The 18,481-nt window shown below is 40.8% G+C and overlaps 1 protein-coding gene across 1 annotated transcript in view; it reads left to right on the plus strand.

Annotated features, from left to right (window-relative positions):
• Positions 1-18,481, plus strand: part of WDR12 (WD repeat domain 12) — a gene marked incomplete in the record, with an annotated part of 668,024 nt that overhangs the window by 103,683 nt on the left and 545,860 nt on the right. The window contains 1 exon segment of the mRNA XM_044075093.1: positions 13,059-13,165. Within this exon segment, the coding sequence (XP_043931028.1) occupies positions 13,059-13,165 (107 nt within the window).

Raw genomic sequence — 18,481 nt, forward strand, 5'->3', positions numbered from 1 at the left:
ACATTTCATAACCGTGGATGTCAGAGTGACTATTCTGTGGTTGTTGCGGCTGGAGGGAGTGGTTTTCTTAGGTAGTGGGATGATGCTGGTTTCCTTGAAGCATGAGGGTACTTCTGCCATGGCAAAAGACGTGTTAAATATCTCCTTGAGCTCTGCATAGTTGATCATCACAATCTTTTAAAGGACAACTGCACCCACAGACTCAAAAAATGTTTATTTTTCATCTTGATTTGGTGTTTCCTACATTTTAACACCACTCTGGGACTATTTCGAGCTTTTTAGATAATTTTATACACAATTTCTGACTCTATCCACATGAGGTCTGGCATCTTGAAATAATTGTGACTGTTTAGTCTACCTCTATGTATCCCAGAATGCATTGTTTGTCTTCAAAAACATTGCATCAGATCTGCCACGTTTTCCCTAAAGCTCCTGTCAGTGCACTGATTTTACAGGCATTCACTGCTGTATTATAGTCACCTACTTTTGGTTAAAATGTTATCCTTTTTCAGTGACTACTTCAAACACAAGCATTGCAAATGCTACAGAACAGAATTGAAAATTGCATTTTATTGTTCTTTCTTCTTAGAAATGCTAACTTGATTTATTTTGTGAAGGCTGAAATCTAGTTCTTCAAGGTATCTCCCCTCCCCCTTCACACCTACCTTCCCTAGCTGTCAAAGAGCCAAGGGTAATTTGACCCATTATCTGCATGTGATTGACAGCTCACAGCAGGTGACCAGACTAATGTACTGTTTTCTTATCAGCCTTTCCTTCCTTACAGTGGGAGACTTTTTTTTGTTGCACTCCTCCTGTCAAATTTAGAACCAAGCTCCATACCACTGGGAATAATCACTGTTTTGCAAAGCATCAAACTCCCACTTATTTTTCCTTCCTGTTTGGTTAAATAGCTAACAAATGCTGCACTATAAACACAAAATATTTCACAGACTTGCACGACAGCACCCACATGCTTTTTTAAGTGGTAATTTAAGAAAATTACAGTATTTCATAATTCTTGTAATCTGATGTAGTGTTGTTAGTTAATTGACAGACATCTGCTTCTTATGTAAAAACATGCAATTAATGGCTACGCATGGTCATTGCAAATTTATGCTCTTAGTTTTTGCAGCTCTTACTGTGTTTCTGCCTGTACTTTGTCACATATTGGTAGGACTCTTCAGAAAAGTGAGATTATAGTGTGACATTTTTGCTAGGTTAAGAGTGGGCTGGGCAAGGCAGCTCTGACATCACAATGTGGGAGGTCCAATGGCTCTTCTATACAGCATGAAAATCAGGTGGGGATTACAGCACTTTGGGAGAGGAAACATCAGGGTAGCTAGAGCAAGAGCTCTGGCAGATGTGACATCATCATTTCAGAGCCAGCTAGAGGTTTTTCATCTTGGTTTTCAAAGTGAAAGTAAAACAGTATGGAAAGGTAGGAAGTCTAACAAGGAAAACAGTTGAGTGGATTAGTTTTTAAAGCTACATGGGTGATTTTTTCAAGGCTTTATCAATGAACAGGGACTAAGAGACAGCAGGTTGAGCAATCTGCTTTAATATCCCTTTGTTGTCCGTTATCACCTTGCCCAGTATGTTGTCTGGGCCAGCAGCCTTCCTGGGGTTCACTTTCCTTAGCTCTCTTCTTACCTCCTCTGTGCTGAGGCTGAGTACTGTATCCCTCTCATCAGTGGGTAGCTTTAGTGCCAACTTGTTTCTTTCCTCAAATCTACCAAAGAAGATGTTCAAACTTTCCAGGAGTTTGATGCTGTCTTCACACTTTCAGTGATCTCCTGTATGCATTGTTGTAGTCTCCTTGGATCCTTCATGTCTTCAAAGTGACTCTGTACCTTTCTGCCATACATCTCCTTAGCCTCATTTAAGGCTTTTTCCCCTCCTCAGATTACCTGTTGCTGCACTTAAGGCTGCTTTCTCCTTAGACCTGTAAGCTGCGTTTCTCTCCTTCAGAAGCGCATATACCTTGGGAGTTTAGCCATGGCTTCTGGTTAGCTCTAATAGTGATACTATTGGTATTTGTTACCCCATCAACACAGTTTGAAATGTATGCCATCACTACATCAGTGTATGCATCAATGTTCAGATACTGATTCACTGTGGCTGCCGCCTTGAACATATCCCAGTTCTTTCAAAGCAGTGTTGGAGGGCCTCCATAACCCCCTCGGGCAATACCTTTGAGTTGTTTCTTTGTGGGTTTCTCTCTAGTGCAGGTTTGCAAGCTGGCGATAGCAGAATGGCATAATGGTTAGAGTTTCCCATATGTGGAAGTTGCACTGCCTTTTAAGCTTTCTTTAAGTTTACGTACACCTCATCCAGTCTATTATCACTCCTTTCAGGAATGTCCATATACCAATGGTAATGTGAAAGTACTTCTTTCAGATCTGTTTTATTAAAGTCACCAGCTGCCACATGTACAAAGTTGGGATATGTGCTCTGCAGCTCACCCATATGATTGCGTAATTTATTTAGAGCCTCAGTGGTATTGGGACTAGGTGAGATATACACCACTGTTACACTGATCCCATTCAGCTCCCTGGGCAGGTAAAATGGTCTACAGTTAATGGACAGGAGCTCTAAGTTTTCACAGCAGTGTGATAGTATGATTTCACTGTTGCTACACCATCTTTTGTTAACATAGATGCAGACTCCACCTCCTCTGGCCTTTCCACACAGTGCATGTTTTCTGTCTGCATGAAACAGAGTAAAATTCTCTTTACTCTACTATCATTTATCGTGTCATGTAGCCACATCTCAGTAATCAAAGAATAAACAAGTATTTCTCACCTTGTTCTTGTTTGAGCGTTCTAGTCTCAAATAGTCCATCTCGCTATCCAGTGATCTCACATTAGCTAGCAGTATACTTGGTAGTACAGGCCTGTAGGGGTTTGCTTTTAACTTTACATCAATACTTGCTCTGCAACCTCTTTTCCTTGTTCTTGTTGTTTTTGTTTACATCTGTGAGAGCATTCATGTTACAAGATAGTATGGAAAGTGTTGCCATTATGGCAAGTAGTCATCATTTCCACCTATTGTATATGGCAGCCTTTTTAAATGTATAATTTTAACTTTTTGGATACATGCCTCCAGTGTTTGGCAGATTAATCCTTAGATTCCAATGCTGAGGATAAGAAAAAAGAATGTCTCATTTTACAAGACTTTCTATTTTAACAAAAGCCTTCCAAAACACAGCCCAGAACACCCCCATAACCTATTAACTTAAGACAAACACACAAAACTGTGTACATCTTCAAATAATGAAGTTTAACCCTCCTGATAAGAACCTTTGTACCAAATAGAGAGCTGCTATTGCAGGCCCTGGTTAACCGGAAATTGAGGTTATCCATGCTAAAATGCATGTTATTGCCTGTGCTGCTACTTAAACTAATTGGTGTCTGTTCTCTTTTGTATTTTATTATCTGTTTCCCCACCCCAGATATGAAAAACCACTTGCATACTTTTTGAAATCATTAACTTTTATCCTTGAAGAAAAAGGTGTTCCGTCTTTCATTGTCCTATTATCAGTTTGCCTCCATTGCAAAGTAAGAGAAAAAAGAAAAAAAATGCAGCCTGAAAGACAAGTTGACACATTTATTACAATAGGCAAACGTTTCATTATATTCAGTGTTTTCATATTAACTTGTTTCCACTTAAAATTTATTAGATTACGCTAAAGGACTTAATCCAGACATTCACCCATACAAAAGTAAGAGAACACATATCAGCTCTACATGGGTTGGGAGGGTGGCCTAATGGTTAAGGTGTTTGCCTTACAAACACAAGGTGCAAGGTTTGAGTCTCACAAGGGATAATTGGCTAAGCTTAAAATGGCTTGCAAGGGCAGTTAGCTTAGTACTAATCTATGAACCTATGAACATATATTGTGTTCTGTGTACTACTATACCCCATCTCTCACATCAACAACCCAAGCTTACAACACATTAATTTAAGCATGTTTTTGTCTAGCTTTTCTTTTTGCATACAGTGTCTACATTTCGTAATACTAAAAATGAAAGCGAAGAGAAAGAAAAAGCATCCGTTTACTTTAATAAATTTTTCACATACAAGAATAACTGCATATTTTATAGTAAAATATTTTTAATTTATATTGTGAAAAGTTTCCGAGAAGTGCTTTTAAGAAAATAAATTGTTTTACTTAGATGTTCGTGTTTCACTGTTGCAGTCATTACTCTTGGGTTATCCTGCTGGCAGGCTACCCTCAGTCGGCCAGAATTCCAAAGTCTAGGCCCGGCATAGGTTGCTGTCGCCACCTCCCTGCCGTCAGTGCGCCAGGGGTATAAAAGATGCAGCCGACGCCATTTTCTTCAGTCTTTCTTGCCGCGTGGTGCCTGAAGCAAAAGCAGTTCGCAAGTGCCGGTCGGCCGACTCCTGAGATTTTCAAATCCGAATTTCAGAACCGAAGTCTTCATTAAAGCTAAGTACCCCATTGGGGAAACTTTTTTTCCTTGCTCCAGACCGATGTCAGAAAAAGTTAACAATTGTATTTCTTGTGTGAAGCAAATACCTCATAAGGATTTTCACTCTTACTGTATTCCTTGCCTAGACCCTGATCACAACATTGCTGGCTGTCGGTTTTGTGCAAGATTTAACCAATGCACTATTAAGCGTCGGTTCGATTTTGCATTTCATTACTTTGGCCGAAGATTTAATTATATAATGCCATCGGACCAGCCAACAACCGGAGTTTACAAAAAACGCAAGGACAAGGAAAAGGATAGGCATCCGAGGTCCAAAACAGACGACGAGGCCTCTGCTAGGCCAGTCTCCGGTTCTCAGTGAGGCGCTTTCGCAGTCCCTGGCGCCTGCTACCTCAGAGCCACAGGCCACTTCAGACTCACACGTGGAGCTGACTAGGCCTCTGGATACTCAAAGTATTGGACACTCGGAAATCAATACCTCAGATGGGTCCAGAGCCGCTGAGCAGGCATCTGCTTCTGAGGGTGTCTTCAGACCTACACAACTATATATTTATTAAGCCATCTTCAGCTTCAAAGACTAAAGCAGCTCTAAAGACAAAGAAACAAAACAAGTACAGCATTCTCCTACTCAGACTTCCATGCTTAAAAAAACAGATGCTCAAAATGGCCGAAGACCTAATTACTTTAGTCAGGGGTTCCCATCCCCCTCCTGATAAGAGGCCTAGGCATGAGACAGAGTATGATTCTTCTGATCAGGTTTCTGTTTCCTCTGTTTCCTCTTCTGAACAGGATTACTCCATGCTTCCCTATGAGGATTCTGGTGCTGAAGAATCCATTCCTTCAGCGTCTCCTCCTGAGGATTATTCTTTTGGGGAAACCCTGCATACCATGAGGGAGCATTTCCACTGGGAGAGCCAAGATTATTCTGAATCTAAGAAAAGGCTCAGAGACTTTCTGCTACTTCCTCAGCACAGACCCCTTGCTATTCCACCTGTTCTAGACATTGTAGATGATGTATTTTCAGAGTCCGGCCTGTCCCCTGACTCTCTACCCCCTGCACCTGCTAAGCCAGACAGATACTACAGGGTCCCGGATTCTCATAAATTCCTGTATAAAAACCCCACTGCTGACCCAGAAACTATATCTCTGGGTCCCAAAGGGGTTAAAGCTTCCACTGCAAAAAACCCTGTCCCCTCTGATAGGGATTCTAGGGCTCTAGACAGATGGGGGAAAAAGTCTACACTTCTGCTACCCTGGCTGTAAGGGCTTTAAATTGTCAGTTTCATATGCTTAAATATCAGCAATATTTAATATCACTGCTTAAACAGAAATTGTTGACAAATACTGAATGTTCAGAGAACAAGGAATTGCAGGATTTATTGCATGCAGCTGAATAAGTGGGAAAGCATACTTTGCAATGTGGTTATGATTCACTGGAGGCCTCTTGCAGGGCCGCTGTTACAGGTTCTGTTATTAGAAGGCATGCTTGGTTAAAGGAACAGAATCTGCCTGATCTGTTAAAGCAAAATTATTAGCTGCACCATTACAGCATGATACTTTGTTTGGTACTAAAGCAGAAGACGTGTTGAAAAAAATGGAGGATAAAGCAAAATCCATGCAGACAGTCAAGGATTTCTTACAGGTACAGCCACCCAGGTTTAGCAGGAACTGGCCTTCTAAAAATTGGTCCTTTCCAGTGTCAGACAGACCACAAAGAGGCAGATACAGGCATCCCAGAGGCAGATCTCAGCCGCAAGGCTAATACAGGCCTAAACAATGGGGTTCTCTTACCTCGAAAAGCGGAGAAGACAAATCACAGCCTTACAGGAAACAGTCCCAATGACTTTCCTCTACCAGATCCAAGCACTTTTCTTTTGGCAGCCCCCTTAGAGGGAAAACTAGCACTTTTTTTCATCAAATTGGCAAATGGTTAACCAAGACAAATGGGTCCTGAACATAGTGTCCCAAGGCTACAGGTTCCATTTTCACACTCTACCAAGGTCAAAAGGTATGCCAGACCTGCCACACAGTCAATGGGCAGAGGCACAAAAACAAATTACAGCCCTCATGGACATGAGGGCCATTCAGCAAGTACCACAACAAGAGCAGGGGCAAGGATTTTACTCCAGACTTTTCCTAGTATCCAGAAAGGACAAAACCTGGAGACCAATACTGGACCGGTCTATACTAAATACGTTTCTGGAAGTTCCAATATTCAAGATGTTGACTCTACAGCAGCTACTGCCCATGCTGGGCAAGAAGGCTTGGCTCGTAACTTTGGACCTAAAAGAGGCATACCTGCATGTCCCAATCAGACAATCTTGCAGAAGATACCTCGGATTCATAGCTGGCTCAATGCATTACCAATTCTCTGCCCTGCCCTTTGGCTTATCTACTGCGCCCAGGGTCTTCACAAAATGCCTGGCACCAGTAATTGCGTTTTGCAGACAAAAAGGAATTTAAATATATCCCTACTTGGACGACTGCCTAATTTAAGCAGAGAGCAAAGACATTCTTCTAAAGCATCTGGAGTTTGTAAAAAGATTACTAATTGGCCTAGGGTTCACAATAAACGAGAAGAAATCAAAACTAGTGCCCTCTCAAGAGATAATCTTCCTGGATGCAAGCTTAAATACAACTGCCCAGATGGCTTATCTCATGCCAGACGAACAAAAGCAACTGACTGCTTACTTCAAGAAATTGGCAACAAAAACCCACTTATCTGCAAGGAAAATCCTGCAGGCCTTGGGTTTCATGGCATCCTGCATTCTACTAATTCCATATGCCAGACTGCATATGAGGAAACTACAATGGTATCTAAAAAGTGTTTATACTCCGCATTGCCACAGCCTGGAGACAGTAATTGCACTCATTCCCTGCCTGCAACAGGTGTTTCGATGGTGGGCAGAAGGCTGTCACCACAACAAGGGTCTGCCATTCAGTTTACCCACAGCCAGACAGACACTGACAACGGATGCATCAGATTATGCCTGGGGGGCCCATATGGCAGGAAAATGTATTTAGGGCACATGGCCTGCAAACCAGATGCATCTTCACATCAATCAAAAAGAGATGCTAGCTGTTCAAAATGCCCTGACAGCTTTAAAGGACCTGCTTCACCCAGGACAGTTACTGATAAAGACAGACAAAACTATGGTCATGTGGTACATAAACAAACAGGGAGGTACACATTCTTACCCCCTCTGCAGACAAGCAATGACCTTATGGGACAAAGCATTGGCTTTTCAAGTTCACCTGCAAGCACAATTCCTGCCAGGAAAAACAAATACTCTGGCAGACTAACTAAGCAAAAACCTCATGGATCCCCACGAATGGAAACTGGATCCACAAGTCTTCAGCATGATAATAAGGAAATGGGGTTGCCCAAACATAGATCTATTTGCCTCCCCTCACAACTGCCAGTTGAGATTTTGCACGATTTACCACAAGCAAGCATGGAAAGTGGACGCCTATCCTTCAGCTGGAAAAATCTAACAGTATATGCTTTTCCCCCACTGCCTCTCTCCTTCCCAGGGTACTCCTAAAGGTCAGACAAGAGAAGCCAAAAATTATACTGATTGCACCATATTGGCCACGCCAGCACTGGTACCCAATCCTAAAGAGCTTGTCTCAAGGTCCAGCATGGATATTGCCTCAAACTTCTCACTTGCTGATCCAACAAAACAATCCGATCCTGCACAGCCAACTCAGGACCTTAAATCTGGCAGCATGGCGGATAATGTAGCCATTCAGAACACTCCTCTTTCAAAAGCTGTTATGGATGTTATCTTGGAGGCCAGGAGGCCCAGTACCAGAAAATCTTATGCAGAAAAATGGAAGAGATTCTGTGCTTGGAACCAGGAACATGGCATTGACACGTGTGTACCAAATATCCCTCAGATTTTACAATACCTAACTGAGATGCTGAACAAAGACCTTTCTTTCTCATCAATTAAGATTCATGCCTCTGCCATTTCAGCCCACTACAATACGGAACCACCTATCTTTTCTCATCCTTTAATAAGGCAGTACCTCAGAGGGGCCAAAACCATTAGGCCTCCAAGGAGAGCACCAATTCCGTCCTGGGACCTCAATTATGTTTTGGAAAAACTCACACTGCCTCCTTTTGAGCCAGCATCAACAGCAGATATAACATTCTTATCCTGGAAAACAGCTCTGCTCCTAGCTATAACCTCTGTAAGGCGAGTCTCGGAGTTACAAGCACTAATGGCTGTGGAGCCTTTCATCATTTTTCATCCAGACAGGGTTTCTCTGAGGACAAACCCTACATTTATGCCTAAGGTGGTGTCCAGTGTGGCCCTCAACCAAACCATTCACTTGCCTACCTTTTATCCAAATACTCAGAACAAGGGTGAGAAAATTCTGCATTCTTTGGACATACACAGGCAGTTACGCTTCTACTTGGACAGAACTAAAGCTTTCAGAAAGACTGAGCAACTTTTAGTGTCATATGCTGCAGGATCACAAGGAAAGGCTATCTCAAAACAGACTATTTCTAAATGAATAGGCCATTGCATCCGCTTCTGCTCTTTTCAGCATGGCAAATCAGTGCCTAAGGGCATTTGGCCTCATTCCACCAGAGCAGCAGCCTTCCTCAGAGGAGTACCAACCAAAGATATCTTGGAGGCTGCAACTTGGAGTTCAGTACACACCTTCACAAAGCACTACCACTTACCTCTTTACTCTAAGTCCAGAGCAGGCTTTGCCACTGCAGTTCTGCAGGGCCTCATAGCCTCTCCTAATCCTATTTAGCCCAGCCACCCATCCTCAGCTTTGGGATTCAACCCAAGAGTAATGACTGCAACAGTGAAACACGATGAACATAGTACAGTTGTGTACCTACCATAAATGTAGATGTTCGAGTGTATTCACTGTTGCATTCCAGGCTACCCACCCTCCATCCCCCTTTTCTTTGCTGGGACTTATCTGCACTTCTCTATCCTACACAACCTATTGGGTGTATTTGCTTGTAGATGAAGAAAATGTTATTTTTGTGCATGCATTTTTATTGGCATATTTTTCAGCGTACCAATTTGGGGGCACCTGACATCTGGAGCAAGAAAAACTGAAGAAAATGGCGTCTGCTGCATCTTTTATACCCCTGGCGCACTGACGTCAGGGAGGAGGCGACAGCAACCGACGCCGGACCTAGACTTTGGAATTCTGGCTGACTGAGGGTAACCTGTCAGCAGGATAACCCAGGAGTAATGACTGCAACAGTAAATACACTCAAACATCTACCTTTATGGTAGGTACACAACTGTACTTTACCTTTTTCCTTACTCCTCTCCTGTCCTCAGAGTCCTTCCAAACATTAATGACATGAAGTAAGGCAAATGTCTTTCAGTTTCTCGCAAATTTATCAGTCGTCAAAAGTCCACTCTTTCCAGTTATTCGTATACAGCTGTATTTCACAAATGAAATTGATGCTTTGCAGTCTCGCATTTATTCACTAATGTCCATGTTGATAATCTTCTTCCTGTCATCTCCCAACTCCAGATTCTGATTCAGTTCCACTGTGCTCCCTGTTCTTGTGGTAAAGTCCTGTGGTTTTGTCTCTCTCTCATTTTCCTTTGGAACAGTGGCAGAGGTTTCACTGGCAAAGTTTCTCTGTGTGCTTTATTATCAGAAGAATGAGAAGCATAGTGCCCTTCTGCTTGATAGTTCATTTTTTGTTGGGCAAACATTTGCATTTACCCCTTCACCTGTTCTGCATCAAAAATTACTTTGATACTCCAGGAAAAAGTATTCTGATGACAGCTGGATATAACTTGAAACTCACACCTGCCTCTTGACTTTCTTTGATTACTGGAATTAATTTGTTTCTCTTCTGCCTGGTGCACAGTGAATAATCTTTTTCTGCAAACACTGTCTTGTCCTCAACTTTTAATACTTTGCCCTTTTGCCACAGGTTTGTCAGGATCAACTCTTTCTGTTGGTAGGTTTGCATCTTAATAAAGTTCTTGGCCATGTTTGGAACATACACAGGGTGTGGCCCTTTCATTTAACAGTTCACGTAGTGTAATACCAGTCCAGCTGCTTATTTGTACCTTCATAAAATTAATACAGTCTGTTCCTTCTAGTTTCTATGGTATAGCAAAAAATCTCAGATTTTGTCTGAATGCTCTGTCCTCTAATTGTACCATGTTTTGGAAACATCTCTTCTTGAGGAGTCTCATGCTCAGCCAGTCTTCTCTTTATTTCAAACTCTGATTTTTGCAGTTTTATCGGCTCATCTGAATATTTGTTTTTAAACTGTTTTTCATTTTTTTTAGCCTTTTGTTATTTGAGTTGATATACTCCTTCAGTGTTGTTTCTTTTAGTCAGCTGTTGGGCACATTTGACTTACGTTTTCTCTAAATTCCTGGAAGTCATGTCTTGCACCAAAGATGGAATTTTAACTGCTTTTTGCTGAACAGCTGCAGGGTTCTTCCCAGACTGTGTTTTCTCCTCACCTTTTGTGGTTGATTTTCTTTGAGTCTCTAAATTTTCAATAAATGGAATTTACCCAAAAAGACAAATTCACTGTCTGTCTTTTCTGTTTTTCACTCTGGGACAGTTGAAATTAAGCTGTTACTCAGTTTGCTGCCATATTGGAAGTCCCATGCCCGGTAACTGTCTTGGCCTTCAAAGCTACAATGCTTTATCACCTTCATCACTGAGTGTTTTTAAGGATCACTACAGACAGAAGCTGTAAAAAGGGTTTAACTATATGTTTATAAAGTTCTACACAATCCGAGTTAATGATTAACACAAGAACTGCTTATTACCAGTTTTGACTTCATTTTCCATTCTCGAATAGCATCTTGGGGACAGACAACCTGTCATGAGCTTGTTTTCTTATAAATCTAGTTTTAGCCCATAATGCAGTTTGAGGGTACAGCTGTTGAGATTAATTTGCCGAAGTCGCTACTGTCAAATTGCAATTCCATTCATGTAGAATGGCATTAATGAGAAGTACTGTTCTGGGAATCCTCAGTAAAAGCTTTAGTGGTACTTGTATTTTTGTTTTCTAAGTACATGTTGCGCAGTTAGTAAACATACTTGGAGAAATTCTAAGAATTAGACAAAATAACCCAATCTTTTAAAAAAATAGAATTTTGTGAGTTTCAGGTCCTGTATCCTTCCTAACTTGCTTTCCTGAATCAGCCAGAGTATCATATTTCCTGGCTTGTGGTGCTCTTCTAATTTAGTGAAGTTGCTGTCACTGGTTTTCATTTTCTTTTCATTTATATTACAAAAGACAGAGTAGACTTATGGCCCAAAGGAAGGGAAACTGTGCAGCTGTGAGATAACATAGTAAAAGCACTATGAAATTTAATGTTGGCTGCCTTAATTTCACATCCACTGGGTTCTAAAGAGCTGCAGTTACTTTGAGATGATGTGCGTTTTTCCTTGGAATGAAACTTTCAAATGTGCTAGGTGAAACAATGTAAGATCAAGGGAGGCAGATTTCTATATGTTGTCTGATTTCATACTGTTCCAACATATGTGCCGATGAAGCTGACTTGGATAGAAATGCCATAGAGTGGAAAGGAACTACTAAACTGTGCTTTTCTAATATGCGGCATTATGGGGATCTTTCTGTAGGGAGGAAAACATTTGAGAAAGGAGATGGAGTATTTAGGACTTGCTTGTCCTTTATAGCTTGCTCATTCATATGTGGCCAGAGCCGTGCATTCCAGACACATGGTCTTGCTAACTTGCATAGGTTCTGAGAAAGTAAATAAGCTGAGTCATCTAGGAGGACATTGTAACTAATTGGTTGACAAATGGGCTAATCCTGCTATAAAGATACACTTATAACCTGGATCCAAATGTCCACTTTAAAATGTTTTGTTTCATGGCAGGCAAAGCTCTTCTAAAAAGGAGGTGCAGTTTGCTGCACCCCTAGCTAAACTTGCATTTCTTAATTTATTTTTTGTACACAATATATTCCACACATGTCTGTGTAATTATGTTTGAAAGTTTTCTTCCTGAGACTTGTCCACACCTGGGAGATTCCATTTTCAGTAATTCCTAGTCATAATATCCATGTAAGCAAATAGACAAAGCAGACCGAAGATAGAGGGACTTTCCATGTATACTGATGTGATAACGGTGTGGTCCTGCAACTGGTCTTACCTCATGGTGAGATAATGGTGTGTTCCAGCAGCTGGTTCTAGCTCCAATTGAGACAGGCTCTGTAGCTGTGTAAAATTCTTGTTGCAGGAACATAGTTTTGAAGATATTTTATTCTGATGTGAGTGTCCCACGTAACTTTACTTAGAGTGTAATGACCATTAAGTACATTTGCATTTATTTTAATACTGTTTTGCCAAGTTTTGTTTGAAGTTCTGCTGTATTATTCCAACAGTTTTAATTGCTTATACTTTTCATTGTGTGGTGTTTATTGTATTCTGCATTTAATATGTTTTTACACTTTTTTGCTCTCATACCTTGTTCTTTCTTCAAAATTGTGGTTAGAGGTAGCTGATTGATACTACTTGTATTCTAGCTTTCTCTGCTTCTTTGGATGGTCATTGTTACAAAGTATGCTGCAGTTGATTCCTTTCCTGAACTACCATCTCCTTCTCTTTACAGGAAGATGTGGTTGAGATAGAGTATGTAGAAAAATACATAGCCCCTCAGCCTGAAGAATGTATGTTTCATGATGACTGGATCAGTTCACTTGAGGCTACAGAAGAATGGTAATTTTTCCCCCTTCTTTGTGTTGCTGCACTTGTTTTTCTTTGATCTTTTTTTGATTTTTCTGCGTAATTAATGTGACACAGAGTAGTATGGTACAGTAACATATTATGTTCCTTCCTGTGTAACCTGGTTGTTCTGTGTAACAAATTGGTGCATCTGTTTAGCTTCATTGACAAACCAGCAGTTTTGTGGAAATTAAGTAATTGCTTAGAATTGCACATTCTAGGAAGGCATTGTGAAAACCAGCTTAAGTTTGCCTGCGTATGTCCCTGTTTTTTTTTTTTTTTTTTTTTTTTTTGCTCTGATCTTTGAAGTAAAGGAGAAAAAAATTCTTGTGTCCATAACTGTAGTACCATCTGAATTCTGACCACTGATGGTATTTGCCTGTTAACATACAGATCAACTGCTCCTCCATATATTAAACCATTCTGATGTATACTATAAAAATGCGTTTGTACACTCCAGAATGTCAGATGCATGAGTTAAGATTTATGGAATGAATGCTGATTTGTATAATGTAATGCTAATATTTTTTTCTGTTTATTGTTCTTTGCTCGAGCTAAACAGGCAGCAGATGTCCAACTTTTGGCATTTTCTTTCCTGCATAAACCTATGTATTTTATCATATTTGCTATTGTATCTTGGAATGTAAATGGCCTTACAGGTATAGACAAAAAGGAAAGGAATATTGGAGTATAATAAGAAATCAGAGTGAAAATAGCATTACTACAGGAGACACATTGCAAAGAAAGGCGCATGTGAATTTGTAAAGAAACTATTTCAGGATATTCAGCATAATATTGGCGATTAAAGGAAAAAGGAAGTAGTAATATTGATTTCCAAATGGGCTCCAATAATGAAAGAAAAGGGAAAAAAGACAGTGGTAGATTTTGGTAGTAAGGGGTTACTGGCAAGGGAGTACGACTATGCTGGCATGTATTTATATTCCAACAAAAACCTGCTGTTATGGAGCTTAAGAAAATTTTGGGAGAAATAATCAACTTTCAGTAGGAAATATTACTTGTAGCTAGAGACTAAAACTTGACTTGCAGTAGTGAGGATGTATCAGGGGACCAAGAAGGGGAAATATAGCAAAATACGGTATATTTCTGAAGAAATTTATGAAAATATTTGGTATGGAAGACATGAATTCAGTAGTAGGAACTCTGACAGTATTTACATATTATTCCCCAAGGTACAATAACTGGTCTAGACTTATTTCACAGGAACGTTTAGATGTAACTGAAAACATTGAGGCACATCGATAACCGTTTCAGATCATGCACCAGTAAAAACTAAAATAAAAATTCAGGGTAATGATGTACAAGTGGGATAGTGGTGCTTTCCCAACTGTCTGTTAAAAGGAGAAATATTTAAGAAATAGGTAAGAGAAATTATTCAACATTATCAGGGAAGATATACATTTCTGCAGAAGGAGCAGCTAGTGAGTGGGATAAAACAAAAATGAAGTTTAAAAATAGGGTACAGATGAAAGAAATGGTTAACAAGTAAAAGGAATTATATAGAGAGGCTGACAAAGGTTAAAGTATTTCAAAATAAGGGGAAACTCGCATAATAACAATAGGAGCAACTGCAGAGTGCTAAAGAGGAAATAAGGAAGCTTTTGGATAATATGCATGAGTTTTGAAAGATTGTTTTCAAGTAAATGTTTTCTGATAACTCCAGATCACAAAAGCTTTTTGCACAGCAGCTTAAGGAACAGAAAGTAGAAAGGGTTGTTCCTAAACTTTGGGAGCCTAAGACAAACAAAAATAAACAGATACTGTAGAGGTATTAAGAGAGATTGGGGAAATTTTGTGAAAATGTGTATAAAGCAGAGGTGCATATAAACCAAGAAGGGGCACAAATGTAAATATTTATTAAAGACTTGATAATTATGCCAAGATTAGAGGAAGATGAGACTCAACAAGTACTAGTTAAGATCAGATGAGAACAGTGATGTATATCATTCTACAGGGAAGTCCCCAGGAACAGATGGTATTCCTGTGGAATTTTGGAATTTTGGAAGCTAGGATGGAACAAAGTGATAAAATCTGGAAATTTTTGTTTTTAAAAGGAGTGGAAGAAAACTGTGAGGGCTGTATTACCAAAAGAAGGTAAAGACGTGTCAGTCCTAGCCTTATGTAAAGTGTTTGTCTATTCTAGCTAAAAGAATGGCAGAGGTGTTACAAAAATTGTTAGATAAGGATTATTGTGGCTTTGTGGAGGGGAGGCAAACATTTGACAACATTAATAGAACAATGATGATCCCGAGGGAAGTAGAATGTAAGAAAATACTACTGTTGTTGGTGGGTCTTGGTGCAGAAAAAGCATTTGACTGTGTAAGCTGGAATTTTGAGCATGGCAATGAAAGCATTTGCATTCCAGGATATAATAATAAGGTTAATCAGGAGGACAGATGAACAATCGGAGGCAAGAATTAATGTGGGAAGGGCCCTTTCTAATAAGCTGTTCTTGAACAGAGGAACCAGGCAGGGTTGTTTTCTTTCCCATTTGTTTTTGCTTTATATTTATAGTCACTGTAAGAGAAAATAAGGGACTCAAAAATTCAAGGATATAGTTGGCATGGTAATAAAGAAAAGATGCCTTTACTTGTAGATGTCTTTTTTTTGGATTTATTAAGTAGAAAATAATGTCATCTCAATGTTAAATTCCTGTTGTGATGTTCTTCGTGTTTTACTGTTGCAGTCATCACATTTGGGTTATCTGCCTGCAGGTAGCCCTCAGCCAGACTGAATACCAGAGTCTTTGGATTTCTGTGTCGGATGCTGTCTCTTCTTCCTTGATGTCAGGTTGTCAGGGGTATAAAACATGCAGCCGACGCAATTACATCAGTCTTTCTTGTCGTGCAGTGCTCAAAGCAGAAGCAGTTCGCAAGTGCCGGTCGGCCGACTCCTGAAATTTCCGTTTTCGAGTTTCAGACGCAAAGTCTTCAAAAAAGCCCTGTTGGGTATCCTTTTTCTTGCTCTAACCAATGCCAGTAAAAGTTAACAATTGTCTTACCTGTGGAAAGCAAATGCCTTCATAGAGATTTTCATTCTTACTGCATCCCCTGTTTAGGCCCAGACCACGACGTCCCTCGTTGTCAGTTTTGTGCCTTGTTCAATGCCCAAACTATTTGTCGTCTGGCTATTTTTGCAGCTAATTGCTTTCATACTTGTTCTGCGTACTCCAAAATGGCTTCATCAAACCATCAGACTACTGATATTCCGAAAAAAACGTAAGGATAAAGACAGAGACAGACCGCATAGGTCCAAAACTGCTGCTGATGCTTCCGTTAAGCTAGTCGCCAGTCCGCCGGTTACTCAGTGAGGCGCTTTCGCAGTCCGGTATGCTGCGAGATGATGCTTCGACTATGGAACCTGTGGATGTCTCTACCTTGGATGGGTCCAGAGCCGCTGTGCAGGCACCAGCTTCTAAGGGTGTATTCAGGCCTACAGACATTCATATTAAACCAATGCCTTCGCTTTCATCCAGGCCAAAAACTTGCACCACGCCTAGAAAAATCGATGATCAAACCGCAAGCTCTGGCCCATATGCCTAAAAAACAATGCTTAGACTGGCTGAAGACATTATTACCTTAATTAGGGGTAGCCAGCCTTCCCCCTCTAAGAGACCTAGAACTGATTTTCTTTCTGATTCTTCTGGTCAGTAATCTGATATTTCTGCTCCTTCTGATTACCAGGATTTGCCCTTATCTACTTATGAGGATTCTGATGCAGAGGATTCCATTCTCTCTGCTTACCTTTCCCTTTTTCTTTCGGTGAAACCTTGCACACACTTAGGGAGCATTTCTGCTGGGAAAGCCAGGATTACTCTAAGTCCAAAAAGGGACTTGGGGAATTCTTACTACTGCCTTAACACAGGCCTTTAGCTATCCCTCCTGTTCCGGACATTGTTGATGATGCTTTCTTGGAATCTAGAGTTACCCCAGACACTTTACCTCCAGCTCCCAGAAAACCTGACTGGTACTACAGAGTACCTGACTCTCACTAGTTCCTCTTCAAGAATCCTTATGCGGATCCAGAGACCATTTCCCAGGGACCAAAGGCATTAAGGCTACTGCTGCCAAAAATCTTACCCTTTCTTTTAGAGATTCTAGAGCCTTAGGCAGATTGGGTAAGATGGTATACACTTCTGCTACTTTGGCCATTAGGGCTTTAAATTGCCAGTTTCATATGTTAAAGTATCAACAGCATGTTATGGGGCTACTTAAACAGAAAATGATGTTGATTCCTGACTGTACTGAACACAAAGAATTACAGGATTTAATGCATCCTGCAGAACAAGTTGGTAAACATACTTTGCAATGTGGTTTTGATGCTTTAGAAGCATCTTGCAGGGCTGCTGTCACTGGGTCTGTAATTAGTAGGCATGCTTGGCTTAAGGAACAAAACTTGCCAGATCATGTAAAAGCTAAATTATTGGATGCTCCCTTAAACCAAGACCGGCTTTTTGGCAACAAAGCAGAAGTCTTCAAAAGCATGGAGGAAAAAGCTAAATCTATGCAAACTGTTAAAGATTTCCTACAAGTGCAGCCTCCCAGATTCAGTAGGCATTGGCCTTCAAAGAACTGGTCCTTTCCAGTCCCTTCTAGGCCTTCTCAGTCCAAACCCAGGAACAGCAGACCACCTAGGCTACAGTCTCAGGCTACGCACAGACCTAAACAGCGGGGGGCTCCCACTTCCAAAGCAGGGAGTAGTAAGCCACCCCCCTATGGAAAAATGGCACAATGACTTACCCTTAACCCTTCCAAGCTCTGCTCACTTACCTGCTCCGTTAGGAGGAGAGATCACCCCGCATGCAAAAAACTGGAACTTGTTACCCAGGACAAATGGGTTTTGAACATCGTTTCCCAAGGATACAGATTCCACTTCCACACACACACACACACACACACACACACACACTACCAACCCCAGATGGTTGGCCACACCTACCCCCAAATCAATGGGCGGAGGACCAACAGCAGGTTCTCTCTCTCCTCAATATCAGGGCTGTTCAACCTGTCCCAGCAGAACAAAGGGGACAAGGTTTTTATTCAAGACTTTTTCTGGTACCCAGAAAAGACAACTCCTGGCATCCTATCCTGGACCTCTCTATTCCTAACACATTTGTGGTAGTTCCAAAATTCAAAATGCTAACTCTGCAACAGCTTCTTCCCATGCTAGACGAGGATGCCTGGCTGGCAACCCTAGACTTAAAGGAAGCTTACCTCCACATCCCAATAAAGGAATCTTGCAGGAAATTACCTACACTTCAGGACAGGCTCCATGCACTATCAGTTCTCTGCA

The sequence above is a fragment of the Protopterus annectens genome, chromosome 6.part0 (genome assembly GCF_019279795.1).
Source record: "Protopterus annectens isolate FY-2018-M chromosome 6.part0, PAN1.0, whole genome shotgun sequence".
Taxonomy (NCBI): domain Eukaryota; kingdom Metazoa; phylum Chordata; order Ceratodontiformes; family Protopteridae; genus Protopterus; species Protopterus annectens.